The sequence below is a fragment of the Pochonia chlamydosporia genome, chromosome 2 (assembly GCF_001653235.2).
Source record: "Pochonia chlamydosporia 170 chromosome 2, whole genome shotgun sequence".
NCBI lineage: Eukaryota > Fungi > Ascomycota > Sordariomycetes > Hypocreales > Clavicipitaceae > Pochonia > Pochonia chlamydosporia.
In genome coordinates this window covers 5,639,196-5,658,458 of record NC_035791.1, presented here as the reverse complement: position 1 = coordinate 5,658,458, position 19,263 = coordinate 5,639,196, and the positions used below count along the sequence as shown (strand labels likewise).

At 48.9% G+C, this 19,263-nt stretch overlaps 8 protein-coding genes across 8 annotated transcripts; 3 read left to right on the top strand and 5 right to left on the bottom strand.

Annotated features, from left to right (window-relative positions):
- Nucleotides 1-1,406: 1,406 nt before the first annotated feature.
- Nucleotides 1,407-3,266, bottom strand: VFPPC_03748 (fungal specific transcription factor domain-containing protein; the record flags this gene model as incomplete). The annotated part of the gene is made up of 1 exon (XM_018283211.1): nt 1,407-3,266. One exon carries the CDS (start codon nt 3,264-3,266, stop codon nt 1,407-1,409), a length of 1,860 nt encoding a protein of 619 aa, XP_018147987.1.
- Nucleotides 3,267-4,439: 1,173 nt separating this feature from the next.
- VFPPC_03747 (cysteine desulfurase) lies at nt 4,440-5,648 on the bottom strand (the record flags this gene model as incomplete). The annotated part of the gene is made up of 1 exon (XM_018283210.1): nt 4,440-5,648. The coding sequence occupies one exon, from the start codon at nt 5,646-5,648 to the stop codon at nt 4,440-4,442; it is 1,209 nt and encodes a 402-aa protein (XP_018147986.1).
- Nucleotides 5,649-7,198: 1,550 nt separating this feature from the next.
- VFPPC_03746 (general amino-acid permease GAP1) lies at nt 7,199-9,033 on the top strand (the record flags this gene model as incomplete). Its single annotated transcript, XM_018283209.1, has 3 exons — nt 7,199-7,448; nt 7,498-7,915; nt 7,971-9,033. The coding sequence occupies 3 exons, from the start codon at nt 7,199-7,201 to the stop codon at nt 9,031-9,033; spliced, it is 1,731 nt and encodes a 576-aa protein (XP_018147985.1).
- Nucleotides 9,034-9,975: 942 nt separating this feature from the next.
- VFPPC_13519 (retinal dehydrogenase 2) lies at nt 9,976-11,585 on the top strand (the record flags this gene model as incomplete). The annotated part of the gene is made up of 3 exons (XM_018291294.1): nt 9,976-10,100; nt 10,155-10,354; nt 10,411-11,585. The coding sequence occupies 3 exons, from the start codon at nt 9,976-9,978 to the stop codon at nt 11,583-11,585; spliced, it is 1,500 nt and encodes a 499-aa protein (XP_018147984.1).
- Nucleotides 11,586-12,060: 475 nt separating this feature from the next.
- VFPPC_17475 (ankyrin repeat-containing protein) lies at nt 12,061-13,821 on the bottom strand (the record flags this gene model as incomplete). The annotated part of the gene is made up of 2 exons (XM_022429178.1): nt 12,061-12,532; nt 12,575-13,821. The coding sequence occupies 2 exons, from the start codon at nt 13,819-13,821 to the stop codon at nt 12,061-12,063; spliced, it is 1,719 nt and encodes a 572-aa protein (XP_022285795.1).
- Nucleotides 13,822-15,883: 2,062 nt separating this feature from the next.
- Nucleotides 15,884-16,279, bottom strand: VFPPC_17476 (hypothetical protein; the record flags this gene model as incomplete). Its single annotated transcript, XM_022429179.1, has 1 exon — nt 15,884-16,279. One exon carries the CDS (start codon nt 16,277-16,279, stop codon nt 15,884-15,886), a length of 396 nt encoding a protein of 131 aa, XP_022285794.1.
- Nucleotides 16,280-16,593: 314 nt separating this feature from the next.
- On the top strand, nt 16,594-17,199 carry VFPPC_03743 (hypothetical protein; the record flags this gene model as incomplete). Its single annotated transcript, XM_018283207.1, has 1 exon — nt 16,594-17,199. One exon carries the CDS (start codon nt 16,594-16,596, stop codon nt 17,197-17,199), a length of 606 nt encoding a protein of 201 aa, XP_018147982.1.
- Nucleotides 17,200-17,473: 274 nt separating this feature from the next.
- Nucleotides 17,474-18,541, bottom strand: VFPPC_03742 (SesB; the record flags this gene model as incomplete). The annotated part of the gene is made up of 1 exon (XM_018283206.1): nt 17,474-18,541. The coding sequence occupies one exon, from the start codon at nt 18,539-18,541 to the stop codon at nt 17,474-17,476; it is 1,068 nt and encodes a 355-aa protein (XP_018147981.1).
- Nucleotides 18,542-19,263: the final 722 nt, after the last annotated feature.

Sequence of the window (19,263 nt, the reverse complement as noted above, 5' to 3'; positions counted from 1 at the left end):
ACCACAGCGCATTTTCTATCTCGCAATATTGAGGACAAGGGAAAGGCAGACGGTGTCGCCAAGTTTTTCGTCTCCCTGCAGGTTCTGTGGATGGCGGTTCAGTGCCTAGGTCGGAAAATGGCTGGATTGCCCCTGACACTACTTGAGTACCACGTCCTTCTCCAGGTATTGTATTCTATTGTGGCCTATCTATTCTGGTGGAGTAAGCCGCTAGATGTCGCCGAACCGATTGTGCTTGCCCCAGACACGGTCCGGTTATCAGAATTGGGACACGATATACGACACATGGGCGGAGAGTTTTCAATGTATCCGAAATTTATTACGGAACGGAGATCCTGTGGTGGTTTTGGCAAGATGTTTTATCGCGCGGCTTATGACATCATTGTAATTGGTGGCTATGAGTTCAAGGCAAGCACTACAAGCTGGAGTGAAGCCTTGGCAATGGGAATAGGTATCATCAACGGGGGGCTTCATGCAATTGCCTGGAACTCGCGCTTTCCTACTAACACTGAGCGACTCCTCTGGCGGGTCTCATCTATTGGAACGGGCTTAATGCCGTTGATGATATTCTTATTGGTATGGTGTCAGGATGTGGAGGTATATTGCGTGTGGTTCACTTACAATACGCGATTTTGCGATGACACCTTCCGACATAAAATGCTTGAACTGATGCATCATAAAGTCAAGATCCATCAATTCGATCAACAGCTGCATGACAAGAGAACAGGGTTGCTAACATGGCTACCTGTCTGGGCAAAGCGTCTTCAACTCGGAGTTGTCCTCGTGGCTCTGCTTGGTTATTTTATCAGTGTTGCATATCTCACGGTTGAAGCATATATAAGCGTCAGGAGCTTGCCCCATGGTGCATACTCAACAGTTGAATGGTCGGACTTTATTCCGCATCTTTAGAAATATAGACCGTATTGTGGGATATTGCCTCGTAAGAACCCGTAGGGATACGGTCAACTCGACGTAGAACAAGATACCTGGAATACTTGTTCCTGGTGGCTTTTAGTGCCAAAATAATACGAATCAGTGTCGGCGTGATTCTTGCATCGTGGGACTAACCCGTTTTATGTTTCATTCGATGCGATCAAAGTTGCACATTCTGGCCCAGCGGCCGGTCTCACATTAAGGATGCATTTGCATCTTGACAGAGGCATCTTGACACAGCGGTGACAGTTTGCAGACAGGGAAACCAAACTAGTGTCTTTGAGCTGTCAGCTTTAGAGATGTAACCTCTCGGCAAATAAGTTCAACTTTCATGCAATTTTGTGTTTCTCAATGGCACAGATTTCTTTACCTATATTTTCCATATGGACAAACTCAGCACCTTGCGTCATCTAATGACTAGTCCGCGGCACTCGGAAGTATGGTGAGCTGCTCACATCTTATACGTCAAGACCTCAGACCATCATAATACTTGGATTTGATGGATCGCTTAGGAACGTTTCCCATTGCATGTTTCCTTTACCAGGAATCTTCCGTTCCGCCCAGAACGAACAAATGAGAGGCTTCGCCCTTCGCCATGCCGAGAGCGTGGACCGTGCGATGATGAAATCGAGCCAAAGTAATGCCCTCCTTTGCAGCGCGTCATGTTGGGCCTCCAAGAACGCAATTGCGACGGGCCAAACAAAGGGGGAGAATGGACGCGAAGTACAATGCCGTAGGGACTCAATGTGGGTTAATGATTGTTCAACCAGTGATTGTACCTCCTCTGGTGGCGTGTTCCTAACAGTGCGCTTGAAGTAGATTATGGAAGCGTAATAGAAAATCCAAGAATATTCACGGGCCAAATCGCCTCCCGTATGTGTCTCACTGATGCCCCTCAAGTCACGCGGCATGGCAAGGTACAGCTGCATCTCCATTCGGTCAAAATCTGAAGCTGAATCCCCAACAGATTGTGATGGTTCTCTTCCTTGGCCATTGCGAAGTCGCACTGCGGTCATGATTTCATCACTAATCAATTCTAGGGTCTCTCTGCAGAGTCCGAAGATGTGATACAGATAATATGTCCCTGGCATTGCCCTAAGGTCAAAACAGAGACTTTCGTTATGTGAAAGCTCCGGTAGGAGAATCTGTGATCGAAGGAACATTGCTGTGCCTGTTAGAGTCTGATATAGGATAGTTGCTGTTTCAGTCTGCGTCAAATCTTCAACTGAACTTTTCTGGAGCCATCGTGCGGCTCCTCGTAGGTGATTCTGCCAAAAGTCTGGCCCAACTGTGACTGGCTCGTAAGTCAGGCACATGAGCAGCGATGCCAATACAGACTCTCGTTGGCATGGGTCATCCCTTGACAAGTTATGCTGCAGATGGTGAATGCCCTGGTTATGATGGGACAGGGCCAGTGTCATGAAGTCAGACTGTCGTCTCACATCCTCTGAATTGGCCGAGATGTGGAAAGCAGCAGCTGAGCATATGAGGTAGAAGAGAGCAACAGACCCCGAGGATTCCGTTGCAGGACATAGCGCACCTGCGTTGGCTATCGGCACAAAAATGCTCTTCAGGGGATTTGAAGGTCCGGGAATAGGCATCAAAGCATCGCTCAAATGGTCAACCCAGTGCTCGATCAATTGGCGTTGATGATGCAAGCTAGACAGCAAATCGATGTGCCGTGGGGTATGAACAGTCCGCCGATCTACACTTCCGTGGCCAGCGTAGACAGGTGAGGAGGCGGATGAGGGAGAAGGGCCCTGTGTGCGGCAGCTTGCAACACTCTGGGACGGACTATCCGCGCAACCAGACTCAATTGGCCTCAGCACACCTTGGGATCCTGTTGCTGGTCCTAAGGGGGGCCCAGGAGAGAGTGATGGCGAAGGGAGACGAGAGGGTGAATCGCTCTGTTGTCCACGAGACAAAACGCTCGTATCGACTTGTTGACTTGATATGCCGAGGCTAGGTGAGCCAGAAGTTCTGGAAAATGACCGCGACCTATAGCTTTGCTCTGACGATGGTGGTTGAACGTCAATGGACGCGGAGTCTAAGTGCTCTCTTCCGGTCACACCATGTTCTGGCTGGGCATCGTTTGTTTCGGGCAAACACGGCGATCCTTCAAAGTCGGAAAGGGTAAGAGACCTCCACAACAGTCTGGCGCGGTAACCCGGATACCCGGAACACTGAATCCGCGAATTCAAGCATCGTTGACATGAGGGCCGCTGTTCATCACACTTTACGTGCCTGGATCTGCAGGTCATGCAGCCAGAAAACGTCTTGGTCCGTACGCCAAAGCGACGCTGCTTCTTCCGAGGTCTCGGCATGTCATCCATGTTTGGGGGTTTCGTTATGGAGACATGAAAGTATGTATGTCCCAAATGCCTGTTGTGCAGGTTGGTGAGAGTCTGGCAGGAGACGCAGAGTAGAGCGAGGTCGACAAGGTGGCACGTGACCCCCATTGAAGATGTTTGTGATCAATGATGGGGCGCAAGAGTCGCAAAACCCACTGCGAACTCGGCATAATTTGCCGAATTGGGAAATACATTTCTTTCCGCGATGCCTACTCCACGATGCTTGTGTGAATTGATATGCGGGGAATTCATAAAAGCTGTCTGGTATCCCGATTCCGTGCATATGCCGCCAATCATACAATTCTCTTCACACAGGGGTAACGTGACCCTTGTTCATAACCTCCACTCAACCTCCGCCTTAGCTGTCATTGCGTAGCCGACATTGTCCGCATTGTTAGCCTCTACATTATAAAGGTGCATAAAGTAGTTTATTGTCATCTCCGGCACGGCGTGCTTACATTTCACCGTAATACGTAATTCTTTCGTCTCAAATAACATCCATGTTTGCCGTAGATGATGATTCTGACACCCCATTGGGCATGTTGGCCCAGAACGAAGATTATGTGTCTCCTGCACTCCTCGTCAATGCATCGTTGGCGCCGTGGTTTCGTCCCATCAGAGGTTACAAGCCGGAAATCATGTTTTCGAAGTCTATTATGCTTGCTGTCCCCTCTTTTGGGCCAATCCATATCAATAGTTGTCAGATATTTCGTTGATCAGGGTAAGCCGCCATACAACTACATGCTCACGAGCTCAAGATTTGCCTCAAATTTGCGGTATAGCTTTCTTCCTTGGCATGAGATAGATGACGCAAGGATAACCGTAATTTGGACGAGCTTCAGTCGATACTCATACAATGCACTAGCTAATAGAGGCTGTACAGCGCGTGCACAATGAACAATATTGACATACGAATATAAAGTGCCCACGTGGAAACTTTGCCAGTGAGTAATACGATATACGATATACTGCGATACAAAGTGATGTCCAGTGGCAGTTTGTGAGCCACGCTGATTCAGAAAAGCGAATCTTTCTACCTAAACTTCATGTAGAAGCACAGTGTTGCAGCTCCCGCCATGGGCTAAGTCCATGGGAAATCATATTCTAAGAAATCGTTGATCGCGGTGTTCCCTTATGAAACAAGCTGTGGGGATCTCAAATTTTAGACTTGTTCAAGATGGCCTCCAAAGCTTTAACGAGTTCTCTAACTTCCTCAACCGTATTGTAGTGAAGGAATGAGCATCGGATCACACCATTCTTCGCATCAGCACCAAGAACATTGTTGAACAATCTCTCAGCATAGAAGCTTTTGTCGGCTACAGGCCTGCATTTGGAAGTCTCATATATCTCTTGAACCACCTCGGTAGGAGTGCGCCCCAACACGGTGAAACTGACAACAGGAACCCTTAGATTTCGATCACCCCGGGGCTCACCATACAGTTGGATTTCGGGTCGGGAACGAACGAAACGCAGCAGCTCTTCCTGCAGAGCACCTTCCTGTTGCTTGATCCAATCCCAACCAACACTGCGCAGATAGGTCACGATGGGGGGGATGCTTTGAATCAGTTCGTAGTTTCCACCAGCCAGGTTCAGAAGATTGTACGCGCCAGATTTAGGTAGGAAAAAATGACCCAGGCTTTCCAGTTCGCCCTGAGCCGACTTTTTGATGAAGGCCATGGCCATGTGCGGGCCATAGACCTTATACCAGCTGAAGAAGTAAAAGTCCACACCAAACGCCTGGACGTCAATAGGCGCATGCGGAGCGTACGCCACACCGTCCACACTAACCAGCGTCTTGGGGTTGATGCCTTTGATCGCTTTACATATAGCTGATACGTCTGTGATGGATCCAAGCACGTTGCTGGTATGCGTGAAGCAGACGAGTCGAGTGTTTTCAGTCACGAGAGCCTGGGAGATCAGGTCATCCGCTTCCAGCTTTGGGTTGGTCTGAGTGTTCTTGGAGGGAATCCACCATTTGATCTTGAGATTTTTCCATTTCGCTACTTGCACCCAGGCAGCTAAATGAGCTTCGTGATCGAGACTGCTCAGAACGATTTCGTCGCCGGGTTTGACCACGAGAGCTGTGCTCACGTTGCGGACGAGTTGAGTAGTCGCAGACCCGAAGACGACTTCGTCGACTGAAGCATTGATGTACTCCGCACCAGCCTCGTAACCCGCATTCAACCTGGCGGTGGCCTGCTCAGACAGAGGATATGGCGAAGCTGGTTGGACGTTCATGTTCATGAAATACTCATGAATGGATTCAATGCACGTCTTGACCACCTGGGCTCCGGCAGCGTTGTCCATGAAGATTTGGTCCTGGCTGAGAGCCGGAAATTGAGACCTGATGCGTTTCATGTCCATGGTGATAGTCGTTATAGCCAATAGCTGTGTATGTGAGAGTGGCTGCGGGGAAGAGATGGATGCGAGTGTATTGAAGAACGTTGAGAAATGCCCCTAGCTCATAACTAAGGGTTGTTTCGTCCTCTTATGTATTCGCTGACGGAGGGGCATAAAGAGCTAAGACGCAACTTAGCGTCCGAACGACCACAGACAAACGGTCAAAATGAGTAGTCATCATACGCTCGGTACACAATACCAGAAACGGCTGAGCCCTCCCAATGTTCCAAGCGCCGTACACCAGTTACATAATAAGTTGGAGCCGAGTCAACGATAAGCATGTAGGCGACAAGCAATGATATCTTTAGCCGAAGGTCGACAAGGACATTTAGTGGGTTGAGGTGGCTTTTGTCGGGATATCCAGGCCCTTTTTGGTACGCTTTTCACACCCGTACGCCACTTTTTTGTGACAACATGAGACTATCTTGGGGAGTGAGAGCGAGAGATTCTGGAGATCCCAGCACAGTCTTTGCCGAATGTGGCCATGTATACCGATACCCGTTGACTCCACTCCTCGCTTCTGCTCCAGCTGTTGGTTTGCCATTCCCGCGTCAAGCTTAATATGGGCTTTGGCGTTTTGGGCTTAACTAGTGCCGTTTCTCACACCGTATTGCTGCTCAGCTGGCCAAGACAATGGGAAGCATCGGCATCTAAACCAGGTGAGCCTGGGCTGGCAAAGGCAGAGTTGTGCCCACTAGAGCATGATCCGGGCAACGCCAACTCTTTGAAACAAAGTGACTTTCACACTAAAATGATCATCTAATAATGTAATAGACGACACTTAAAGTGACACTATTAGCGATGTCCCTTGTCTGTTATGAACCAGTTCGATTCAATATACCTCACGCAAACCTTCCCAAGCGCCGGTCCTCTGGCACCCTCCAACCACCCTCTCTTACGTAGATGAGAAGCCCTGAAACCCAAAAATCACACCTTATGTCATTTGCGTATGATATAACTATTCAATGAAGGAGATGCTTTTACGAGCGAGCGAGTTACGCCATATTTTGCTCTTCGGGCAGAGTATGAACTACCCGAGATTCCCTTGTTTTTTTCCAGAGGAATGGAACAACGCTGTTATTAAATAGGAAACAAACCTTTTAAAACATGAACAGCCGCAGAAAGATCGCAAATTGCTGCCGAGGAGTGAAACTTCGTATACGGAAGTGCTAGACGCTCCCCTTGCCGCCATTGCAGGCCATGGCCAAACCATTCAGCCTCTCGTCACTAGCCGCCTAGGTTGGTACACACGTAATAAAGTTCCTTAAGTTTCCGACTTGAAAGAATACATGTAAGCTGAACTTGGTTTATCCGCTTCACTCTAACAAATTCTCAATGCGGTAATGTATCCCGACCTCTGTGCTCAAAGTCGAGCATGAATCTGGGGCCGTTGTTGACGACTGACTACACAACCTCACTGTATATATCTTTACATATCATTGGAACTTTCCAATGACCGATAATGCCTCTTCTTTTAACGTTTTGCTATCTTCACAAAGTTAAGATAAGGCGAAATGGCGAAGTCTACTCCATCCACTTTAGACCTGTCCCACAACCATGTCGAGGACGTTGCAATACCGCGCAACGAAGGTATCCGGAGAAACATTGTTCGGAGCTTCAAGAAAGACAACAGTTGTCCGCCAGCAAATAATTCTTCGCCAGACAACGATATCGAAGCTGGAGCACGCAATGTGGCCACTTCTCCATTACATCGTCGCCTGAAGAGCCGACACCTTCAGATGATTGCAATTGGCGGGTCTATCGGTAAGCAATAGTCCCAAAATACTGTTGCGAAGGTGTCTAATATATCAAGGTACCGGATTGTTTGTTGGTTCGGGAGCAGTTTTGGCAGCAGGCGGCCCAGCATCTGTCCTCATTGCATACTCCCTGATAGGCTGCATGATATATTGCATGGTGCATGCCCTCGGGGAAATGGCTGTTCTATTTCCAGTTGCAGGATCCTTTGCACACTACGCTACGCGTTTCATTGACCCAGCCTGGGGCTTTGCCATGGGGTGGAACTACGCACTCCAGTGGCTTATAACTCTGCCACTGGAAATCGTCGCCGCGTCTCTTACCGTCGACTTTTGGAACCCTGGCGTTCCCAACGCGGTGTGGGCAGCTGTATTCTGGGTACTAATTGTCTCGATCAACTTGTTTGGGGTGAAGGGATATGGCGAGGCCGAGTTCTTGTTCTCCCTTATCAAGGTCATAGCTGTGGTTGGCTTCATGTAGGACTTCCCCAGCTCGTGCATCAGACACCGTACATCACTGACTAGCCGAAAGTATCCTTGGCATCATCCTTGACTGTGGAGGCGGCCCTGACGGGAACTATATAGGTGGAAAGTACTGGCACGATCCAGGTGCTTTCAATAATGGCTTTAAAGGGCTCTGCAGCGTTTTTGTCAATGCAGCGTTTGCATTCGGTGGCACCGAGCTTGTTGGTCTGGCCGCAGCTGAGACAGAAAACCCTCGCAAGTCTCTCCCTTCGGCTATTAAACAAGTATTTTGGCGGATAACTCTGTTCTACATCATATCTCTCACACTTGTCGGCCTCCTGGTTCCGTATACACACGAAAGACTTGTGAGCGGGCAATCATCCGTCGATGCACAAGCCTCTCCGTTTGTCATTGCCATTGAGAACGCGGGGATCGCAGGACTGCCTTCGGTGATGAATGTTGTCATTTTGATTTCCGTGCTCTCCGTCGGGAATTCTTCCGTTTACGCCTCGTCTCGGACCCTAGCCGCTCTTGCAGACCAGCATCAAGCACCCCAATTCCTGTCATATATTGATCGCAAAGGGCGTCCCATCTGGTCCATCTGCGTTGCGTCCGCTTTGGGACTACTTTGTTTTCTGGCGGCATCCGATAAGCAAACAGAGGCGTTTCTCTGGATGGTGGCAATCTCAGGACTGTCTTGTCTATTCACGTGGGGCTCAGTGTGCCTCTGTCATATACGCTTCCGCCGCGGGTGGAAGGTCCAGGGGCATAGCCTGGACGAGTTAACATTCCGCTCACAGCCCGGCGTTATTGGCTCTTGGGTAGGTTTTCTTTTCATATGTCTTGTTCTAGTGACACAGTTTTGGATCGGTGTGGCACCTGTGGGCTACGAGACAATGAGTTCCATGGAAGTGGCCAAATCATTTTTCTCGAGCTATCTTGCTGCACCGATTGTTATTCTCTGTTACATTTCTTACAAGCTAATCTTTCGAACCAAATTTATACGGTCGAAGGAAATGGACTTGGTTACTGGTCGCCGCGATATGGACATTCGTCATGTGGTTGAGCCGGAGAGAGCCGAGCAAGCGCAATGGCCAGCCTGGAAAAGGGTCTACAAGTGGTTCTGCTAGGTACGGAGCCGGGAGTTGGCAGCAGAGAACAGAGAACCAAATACACTGGGCTTTATCATCTCTCAAAATCGGGTTCTAGACTTAAGTTACATTTGAAGTTACGAGCCGCCTTTATTTCAACCAGACAAGGACTAGCCAAGTTGTGACATGCTGCATGGGCCTGTTTCGGTGTAGCTGGATTTGCTTGGACTTAACTTGATCTAGCTGAAAGTTAGATAAAAAATGATCACTGGAGTTTCAGAACCGGACAAGTAGTTGTACTACTCTGGCCATATCACAATACTACCAGCAACGTAACTGTACACTTTGAAAGCACTGAGTAGTGGTGTGTTGAAGTTCCGGTTTACAGGGGGACGAGCTTTTGAGAGAGCCCCGCGACAGTCCAGCTCCCATAGACTCTAAGATCATCGTCACCAAGGTTAGTCATTGCTCGGGTGTGTGGTAGACCTAAATTATGTAACATGCTGTGGAAATTAGAAATACATCGGTTCTTTAAACGCGGAGAGTGTCAAATGAGACGGTTTTCACGGCCCTTGTGACGGGAAAGCCTCGTATCTGTGTACTAGTTCAGATTTTCAACTAACAGGGAAGTAACATGTGTCCAAGTTCTTTGTCAATATGCCGACCAGTGTGTCATTTCAGAGGACGCTAGCATATTTACGGCCCAGCTGCGGGTCTAGGTAGAAAATAGCCATTAGGTGATAACTGTCGGGATAGAAGACCAAATACGGTAAAGTCTAAATCCAAACCGTCGGGCAAACCAATATGTTGGTGATCCGCATGTGAGAGAACGGATTGTTCCATTTGACAAAATTCTATTTAAGAACCTATTAAACTCAAAATGAAACACCAATTACCCGCGGTTTGTGACAAGGTCTTTTACTCCCAGGATTTCTTTCAAACCTCTCGTAATATCGGTGGTTGCTAAGCATAACTCCCAACATGGCACTGTTTCAGGACTTGGAGACCCCAAACGGCCACATGTACCGACAGCCGCTTGGTCTATTCATAAACAATGAGTTTGTTCAAAGTATCGAGGGGGGAACAATTCCATCTATTGATCCCGCGTATGACATTGCCCGTGTTCCGTCAGACACCTAGAGACTAACACTACATTATAGGACCGAAGAACTGATTACATCTGTCCAGTCCGCATCGGGGCGGGATGTTGATGCAGCTGTCAGCGCCGCACAGGAGGCACTGGTTCATCCTTCCTGGAAGCTCCTCTCCAGTACAGACCGCGGTAAGCTTTTGGCAAAGTTGGCAGACCTGGTTGAAGGGCAAATGGAGTTACTCGCATCCATCGAGGCGTGGGACACTGGTGAGTATTCCGACTAAGCAACAAACAACGACGGATGGCGTGCTAAGCAAACCTAGGCAAACCGTACAGAGTCACTGTGAACGAAGATATACCGGAGGCGGTTAGCGTACTCAGATACTACGCAGGTTGGTGCGACAAGATACACGGGAAGACCATCTCCACCACTGTCGACAAGTTTGCCTACACAATACGGCAGCCTGTTGGTGTTGTGGGCCAGATAATACCCTGGAACTATCCTCTATCAACGGCGACATGGAAACTTGCTCCTGCCCTGGCATGTGGGAACACCATAGTGCTAAAGGCGTCAGAGCTGACTCCCTTGAGTATCTTGATGCTGGGCCAGCTCATTAAACTAGCCGGTTTCCCACCAGGAGTAGTTAATCTACTTAATGGTGTCGGATCTGAGGCGGGCTCTAGACTTGTTGAACACCCCCATGTTGACAAGATATCTTTCACGGGGTCAACCGCGACTGCAAAGGCTATAATGTCTGCTGCGGCGGTGAACCTGAAAAAGATAACACTTGAAGCTGGGGGGAAATCTGCACTACTTGTATTTGATGATGCTGACCTTGACCAGGCTGTCAGGTGGTCACATTTTGGAGTTATGTCAAACCAAGGCCAAATATGCTCAGCGACGTCAAGGATTCTCGTACAAAGGACCATATACAAGAACTTTATTGAGCGGTTCATTAAAACTGTGCAAGAAACTTCGAAAGTTGGTGTACAATGGGATGATGCTACCTATCAGGGACCACAAGCATCAAAGTCTCAGTACGATAAAATTATATCATATATCGAGACGGGTCAAGCTGAAGGGGCAACCCTTGTGTTAGGGGGAAAGCCATGTCTAGTCAAAGGCAAGGGGTATTTCATCTCTCCCGCTGTTTTCGCAGACGTAACGGACAGTATGCGCATTTACCAAGAAGAAATTTTCGGCCCGGTTGCCGTGATTGCAGCGTTCGACAGCGAGGATGAAGCGATTACGAAGGCAAACTGCTCCAGCTATGGTCTGGCGGCTGCTATATTTACCAGGGACGTCAAACGGGCTCACCGCCTGTCCGCCGAGGTTGAAGCAGGAACTGTTTGGATCAACAGTAGCCAGGATATAGACTTTAGAGTTCCTTTTGGTGGGGTTAAACAGAGCGGATTCGGTCGGGAACTTGGCAAGGCGGCGCTTGAGGCATACAGTCAGATCAAGGCCGTTCATGTGAATATGGGTGCTGATATATGATGAGAGCAGATCTGCACACAAAAGAATCGGCCAAACAGGAAACACATGGCCTCTTTTTGTTTTTCAACTATTTGGCTTGATGCTAGGTTCATTTGATTCAACCCATGACCGTACTAGAAAGTCACAACACCATGTGAAATATATAAATGTTATAAAGAAACTAGTCAGTCGAAATGAAAAGTTTGCAAACGTCTAATACATGCGCAACAGTGCAGAATGTTTGGTCGTCAGGTGCCTCTGCAACCCGATTCCATCAACCAAAATGACCGTTAAGCCAGTTGACTAGGAACAGAGGCACTTCACTGAGGTAGAGAGATAGTGTTGGTTATATTTTGTTGATAGAGTTAGTGACAATAGATTTCTATACACACCAGACTCCACCATCATATATGGAAGCCATAAAATCGTCCACGCTTCTAGCTCATCTAATAGGAATATTAGCCATAAGAGATATTTTCAGTATCCGTGTATAGTTTTAAGATATTCCATTAATAGTTCTAGTAAACATTATTTCTTCTTCAGACAATCGTTGCCTCACCCCGCTATGGAACCAATCGTCGTACGCTTGCCTCTCTGCAATGGTGCTGACTCGGGCGCCATTCCTAAGGAGCACCTGAATTATGGCCTTTTCTCTCCGATCGTTGGCAAGATTTAACGGCGACAAGGGCCGTCCTGCGAAGTGCACAGAACCTACATAATTGTTATTAGCGCCTTGCTCTACTAACAGCTTAACAAGACTCAGCATTCTGTTCTGAACAGCAAAATGTAACGGCGTTGCAGCGTTGTAGTCGGTGGTGTCAATGTCGGCGCCATTCTCAAGTAGCAGCTGAACCAGAGCCGTCATGGTTTTCTGATCTTTATTAGACCCGAAGATAGCAGCAACATGTAATGGTGTTCGACCACCCACTCCACTAGCATGAGCATCGGCACCCTTCTCTAGCAGTAGCCTGCAATGTCAAATGTGCCCAGGGGAGATAGCCGGCAGTAGCGGCGTCTCATATTTCTTCTCAACACCGTCAATCTTGGCGCCTCTCTTGAGCAGCAGGTCAACCATGCCCATGTTTTTCTCACGGATAGCCAAGGATAATGGTGTTGGACCATACTCTGACTCTGAAACAGCATCAACATCAGCGCCGTTCTTCAACAACAGCTCAACCATGGTCGTGTTTTCGTCACCAACAGCGAAGAATAACGCTGTTAGACCATCCTTGTTAACAGCATTAACATCAGCGCCTTTCTTCAATAACAGCTCAACCATGGTCGTGTTTTCGTCACCAACAGCGAGGAATAACGGTGTTAGACCGTACTCGTCAACAGCATTAACATCAGCGCCGTTCTTCAATAACAGCTTAACCATGGTTGTGCTTGCGTCACCAACAGCGAAGAATAACGGTGTTCGACCATACTTTTCAACAGCATCAACATCAGCGCCTTTCTTCAACAACAGCTCAACCATGGCCGTGTGGTTCTTCTGGACAGCGAAGAATAACGGTGTTCGACCGTACTCGTCAACAGCATCAACATCAGCGCCGTTCTTCAACAACAGCTCAACCATGGTCGTGCTTGCCTCAGCAACAGCAAAGAATAACGGTGTTCGACCATACTTTTCAACAGCATCAACATCAGCGCCTTTCTTCAATAACAGCTCAACCATGGCCGTGTGTCTCTTCTGGACAGCAAAGAATAACGGTGTTTGACCGTACTCTTCAATAGCATTAACATTAGCGCCTTTCTTTAATAATAGCTCAACCATGGCCGTATGTCTCGTCTGGACAGCAAAGAATAACGGTGTTCGACCGTACTCTTCAACAGCACCAATATTAGCGCCTTTCTTTAATAACAGCTCAACCATGGTTGTGTTCCCACCACAAACAGCGAAGAATAACGGTGTTCGACCGTACTTTCCAACAGCCTCAATATTGGCGCCTTTCTTCACCAACAGCTCAACCACGGCCAGTTGCCCCTGCTCCGCAGCAACATGCAACGGCGTGTCGCCTAACCAATCCTTTACTTCGACATCCGTCCCAGCCTGCCGAAGCAAGGCACACACCAAACCTATCAACCCGTGGTGCGATACCACATGCAACATGTGTGTTCCTCGAGGCAGTCCCTTGGGCGGGACGGGCATGGCGTCGTAATCCACATACACCTCCACAATCTCTTCCAACGAGCAATCAAACGTCTCTAGAATATCATCTACAGAGATGCATCCCTCCTCACTTCGTTTTGCGTGCATCAGCCAATAAGTTCTGGCATAGTAAAACAGATGCCAATTAGATGCTCTGTCGACGTGAGACCTCTTTGTGGTTCGAGACGTTTTGTCCATCACCAGACACCGTATACAACTTCTAGACAACCGATAGTGTGCCCTCCCGATCACAAGATTCGTTTGGGATACATGATACAGCCCGACTGCGACTGCGAATAGCACCGCTATGGCCAAGCCCACAGCTAGAACCGGAAGTAACCTTGCATATAGGCTGTTCGTTGAGCATACCAAGGACAAAACCGTGCCAACCAGTCCCATCACAGCTGCTGGAACGCACACTTTCGACCAGTTGCCTAGGCTGAACGAGATTTTCTGTGACAATGGAGCCCTCACAAAGGAGAAGACGAGTCGCCTCCAGTGCGACCGTTCCAACACAAATAGGCCGCCTCTGGCGATTAGGAAGTCACTGACAGATTGGTGGATAAACTGGACAACATTTGCGCTCGGTGTGACCTCGACAAGTCCATAGCTGAGAGTATGGACTAGCCTCCTCATTGCTTTATGGCTGGATGGGTAGACCTCGCACTCGTCTAGCGGCCTGTCTGAGGAATCCACGTTAAGGAGCATGGCACCTCTCAGCTCATCCAGTGATAAGGGCCGGATGGCAAAACAGATCCATTGGATGAGCTTCCAAGACTTAGAGTCCATCTTTTTAATGATCTCGCGGTATAAGATGTCGAGCTCTTGGGGAATGGAACCAATAAGCATCTCAATCTGGTTTAATCCCCAACCTTCTCGTGCTTCTGCCAAAAGTCGATCCACCACGAACTTGGCCCAGAGAAAAATGCCTTCGGCACGCTCGACGATTAAGTTTGGAACGTCAGATGGTAGGGAATCACCAATCGCGGAGAGTTTCTCTTTCGCAAAGCTCAATATGTCATGGCCATTTTCATCTTCCATGCGTATTTCCGATGCATTGTCAAGGTTAATAATAGGATAGTGGCGGCATGTAAAGCAGATGCGAATATGTTTCAACCCGGTCAACTGGAGCCTCTGAAGTAGAGACTTGAAGTCTTCAACCAGCTGTACCGCACTGTTCTTGTCGCACTCGTCCAACGCGTCAACAAATAGCCAGATAGGTCGAGTCTCCAGTGCCTTCTCTATTGCAGACTCGAAGGCGCGTTGTAGCTCCCTAGTCCTCCACTGCCACGTATCGTCGCCGGGCTGGCCCATTGTTTTGCAACGTTGTTGAAATTCTTCTTCGAGGCCAGCCAGTGCGTTAGGTATCTCCTTAAGTTGGTAGAGGAGAGAGCGGAAGAGGCCTAACGGCGTCTTTTGGAGTTCACAACCACGACCATGGAAGAAAAATGAGAGAATCAAGGCCCCCTCTCTGATTTTACATGTTGACATGACATTTCCTAGAACTTGACGTAGCAGGGTCGATTTCCCAGAGCCGGGCTTCCCCTTGATCCAGAGCATTGATCGGTTTGAGGAGGCCCAACGCGAATACTCTTTGTGCCGAGATATCCACTCGCATGTTCCTGCAGTAGCGGCGTCAATGTCGACTAATCGGCTATTTATTTCTGGGAAGTATAAAGAATTCCAACATTTTGAGGGATCTAGTTTGACAACCGGCGCTGGAGTACATACATGGTAAGTTACAGGTTTATAGGCATTCGACGAATATTCCTTCTTACCTTGAAAAAATTGGCTCGTTACGGGAGCATGATACATGTTCTTGGTCACGATGCCGCCAGCAGCGTTGAGCATGTCACCGGTGCTCTGGTTAGTGTAATTGTCGCCTGACCAGACTCCAAGCTCGGATGTGGCCATGTTCGTGTACGGTAGCTTTCGCAAAGGCCGCCTAGCACGACCCCCGGAAGTCTAAGTCAAAGAATTCAACAATATTACGAGACGGTCGGCAGCCATGTAATGACAATGCCACGTCTAGCTTCACTGTGATATTGGAGAGCTGGGATTTCCAACCAGAAGCGACAGTCAGACCAGAGATAAAATGAAGAGTCGACCAAGGAGACCCCAGTCAAACATTGGGCACAAACAATTACACCCTGTCATCTGCAGACCTTGGCTATCTTGGAGACCAGGTAATTCTCCAGTGGTTGAATGTGCAGACTAGGTGCTTGCATCTGGTGTACCAGTAACTTGACATTCTTTCAGCCTCCCCGGACGTTGTGCGAACCACCAGACTTGACCACGAGACGGGTCGCTGACAAACAACAGCCAACCGGAAATATAAAAATTGCCAGCCAAGCTTCAGCTTGCCATTCAAAGCGACACCTTTGAGCCAGATGCCTGTCCCATTGGCTTTCCCATAGTGATGAAAGTGGTGAGCATGCATGCAACTTGCACCAACCTCCAGGATGAACCGGTTGGTCTCAGTGCCGAGCCCTCCCTTGAGACGCGGCTCGGTTATATTTGGATATCGGCCTGCAAGTAGCGTCGAATTAAGTGAGTAATCAACCATCCGTTGGCGCCAGGTCCCGATTTCGGTAACACACCAGACCCTTCCTCTGGATTTACAATGCGTACACCCTCGGCAAGGAGGCGCGGTGGCCAAGATTTGCTATATTGGACCAGGCCTGCTGATGGTGACATTGCCCCAGCCTCCGTGAGGCAGTTTTCGGCTCCTAAATGGCACACATCACGCCTCCCTACCAGTCGCCCTCGCCTTTGTTAGTCAGAGAACCTTGAGAACAAAATAAGAAAATCCAACGAGCTCAAGTCCCATCCTGGCCAAATCAAAGCATATCAGCTGGTGAATCTCACCTTTCGTGCAAAATGACATCCGCCATCGAGGACTTGCTTTCTACCACAGTCGAAACTTTAAAAGCAGCAATGCATTGCTATACTACTGTCAAGGATGACAACAGCCTCCGGAGGGCTTTCCACGGAGCAGGTGAAAGGCTTCGTTACGTTGTGCAGGTTCTGGAAGCCGCGAAGGCTCACATAGCCCGGCACGGCCTCGACGGAGATCTCGAAGAACCCCAAAATTTGCTGCAGGTTTGCAGCACCAAAGTCAAACAGTCTCAGGGTATATTCCAGATGGTTGCTCGAGCACCACAGACCTCTCGATTGCCATTTTACAAAGCCGCCGTGAAACAACTGGGGAACGGCCAGGTAGTAGAGGATTTGGTGAAGGGCATGATGATTGATGTGTGCGTTTTCGCTGAGAACAACGCAATCAGGGGCATGATGAGGAACGAAGTCGCGGTATTGCGTAACGCGATTGAGACGTTGTCAAACATGGAACCATCCCTGTCAACAGAGCGCTCTGGTGACAACTACAACAACTGGAGCGCTGGCGACATGCTCAACGCTCCTCGCGGAAAGGTGACCAAGAACAACTTCTCCGGAGCTACTTTCTCCGGCACCGTGTCCTTTTAGCCGCGACACTTCTTGAGAGTATGTGGGTGAGGATTTCAAGGACGCGTACGTGCGTCAGAAGTTAGTCAATCAGGCTTCAAGTCAAATTCATGCCATGTATTAGCTGTTGTATGTTGTGATATAGCCTCTCTGCCCTTCCTGCCTCCAGACCCAAACGCAATAGCAGCTGCTCATGCCACATAGCATAACCTCATCCCACCAAGAGTCGTCCACCGATAAACAGGGGCTTAGTTTTCCACCTCTCGCCAATAACTTGCGTATACACGACGGCGCTTCAGGTCGAACCGCAGCCGAAAGTCACAGATTCACGGAAAGAAGCCCCATCGAAATTGTTCTTGGTCACGCTTCCTCCAGGGGCGTTGAGCATGTCGCCAGAGCCATAGTTGTTGAAAGATGAGCCGGCTGGTGATTCGACCTCGGCGCCTTTCACTGACGCTGATGGTTCACGGATGGCCGATTGTACTATCTCCAACTCCCATCTCTGCAATTCGCCATACACCCTTTTGAAGCCGTTGTCGTCTTGAGAGCCAAACTTAACCATGTTGCTGTGATTGCCGTGAACGCTAATGGGGTTATAGCCCCCAAGAGTTGCTGATTTTTTAGAGACGACTTGCCTGAAGCCAGTCAAGGGGAGCTCTTCAAAGAAGCATGTGATGTCAAATTCACGGCCAGCTCTCTGCTGTTCTCGTATCATGGACAGAAACCGATCTTGAACTGATTGGAGGTAGTTGTCGTCGGTTTGTAGAGTCTTTAATAAGGATATGTTTGTAGACTTTACAACCCCAAGCGCTGAAGCGGGTATCTTTCCCCAGCGAGCCATCCAAGACCCCTGGTGTGGCGTGCCCATGAATATTATTCCCTTGATGCAATCGAAAATGCTCTGTAGATGGGGTTCAGGGTTGTTACGGGAGAGCAGAACAGCCTCCTTGCAGACGAGTCCGCCGAGACTATGGGCAACAAAGATGAGCGGCCGAGAAGTTGCATTGGACTCAGCCCTGTTGGCCGTTAGGTCGGTCAAGAGATTCTTAGCATGGTCGCTTAGGCCGTTTGTCGATGCGACTGATTTCTGCGCAATGTATGCATCATACCCGTACGTAAGTATACGAGCCTTTTGGAGTTTCAATGGCAGCAGCGTCTCCGGCCATGGTGCGGTGTGTCCTTTGGCTGTCCAGGTTCCAATTCGATTGCCACTTAAACCATGCACAAAGCAAATGTCGACGTTGGCGTCGTGGCAGTCGTGCAGAATTTCCACGCCGTCTGGGAAGGGCTCATCTGGAATATTGAAGCCTGAGGCGCTGTTGTGCCTTGACCAAGGGAGGCGCCAGGATCGTTCCTTCCACATTTGTCTTCTTTTTGGAGCAAGCCGGGAAAAACAAGACATCGGCATAGATTTCAAGACCGCCTTGACAAATTTGACGGCTTAGAAGAAATGACGGAGGACTCGTCACGACACCCTCAGATGTTATTAGGGCTTCCGACCGGACCGTTTTTGCTACTAAATTGGACCTGAGCTGGGCTGGGCAGTACGGAGTACAGCTTTCGCATTGCAACAATCATCTCTTCGTTCACGGTCGGGGTCTGGCTTTGGCTATGCAACAGTCCTTGTCGAGCCAAAGAGAGGGGGGGACGTTGCTTCGCCTTGCTGCTGACCGCCGAATATTGAGTTGGTGCTACCCAAGGCAAAGCTGATCCTGTTCGACGAATCCCGCCAATTGCTCCCATGTTCTTTTCTTGCCTCTTCTGCAGAGTTCAGGCATCGGGACGAAAACTTGCGCTTGCTTATCTCTCCCGCTGGCACGACACCATCTCCATCCTTCCGCGAACAAAAAAATTGATCACTGCATGAGGTGTGACAATGTGATTGATGCTGCACAACCCATCGCTGTGCTGCTATCACAATTGACAGTTATGCGACCAGACCAATTGTCCTGGTCTAGACTATTGAACCTCCAAAGGCGTTCGTTCAGAAACAGGGCAAGGATTCGGGTTGTGCCGACTCGGTCACCAGGCCACCTTGCTTCTGATTGAGATTGACATGTCATTTCGTCTGACGTTGAACAATAA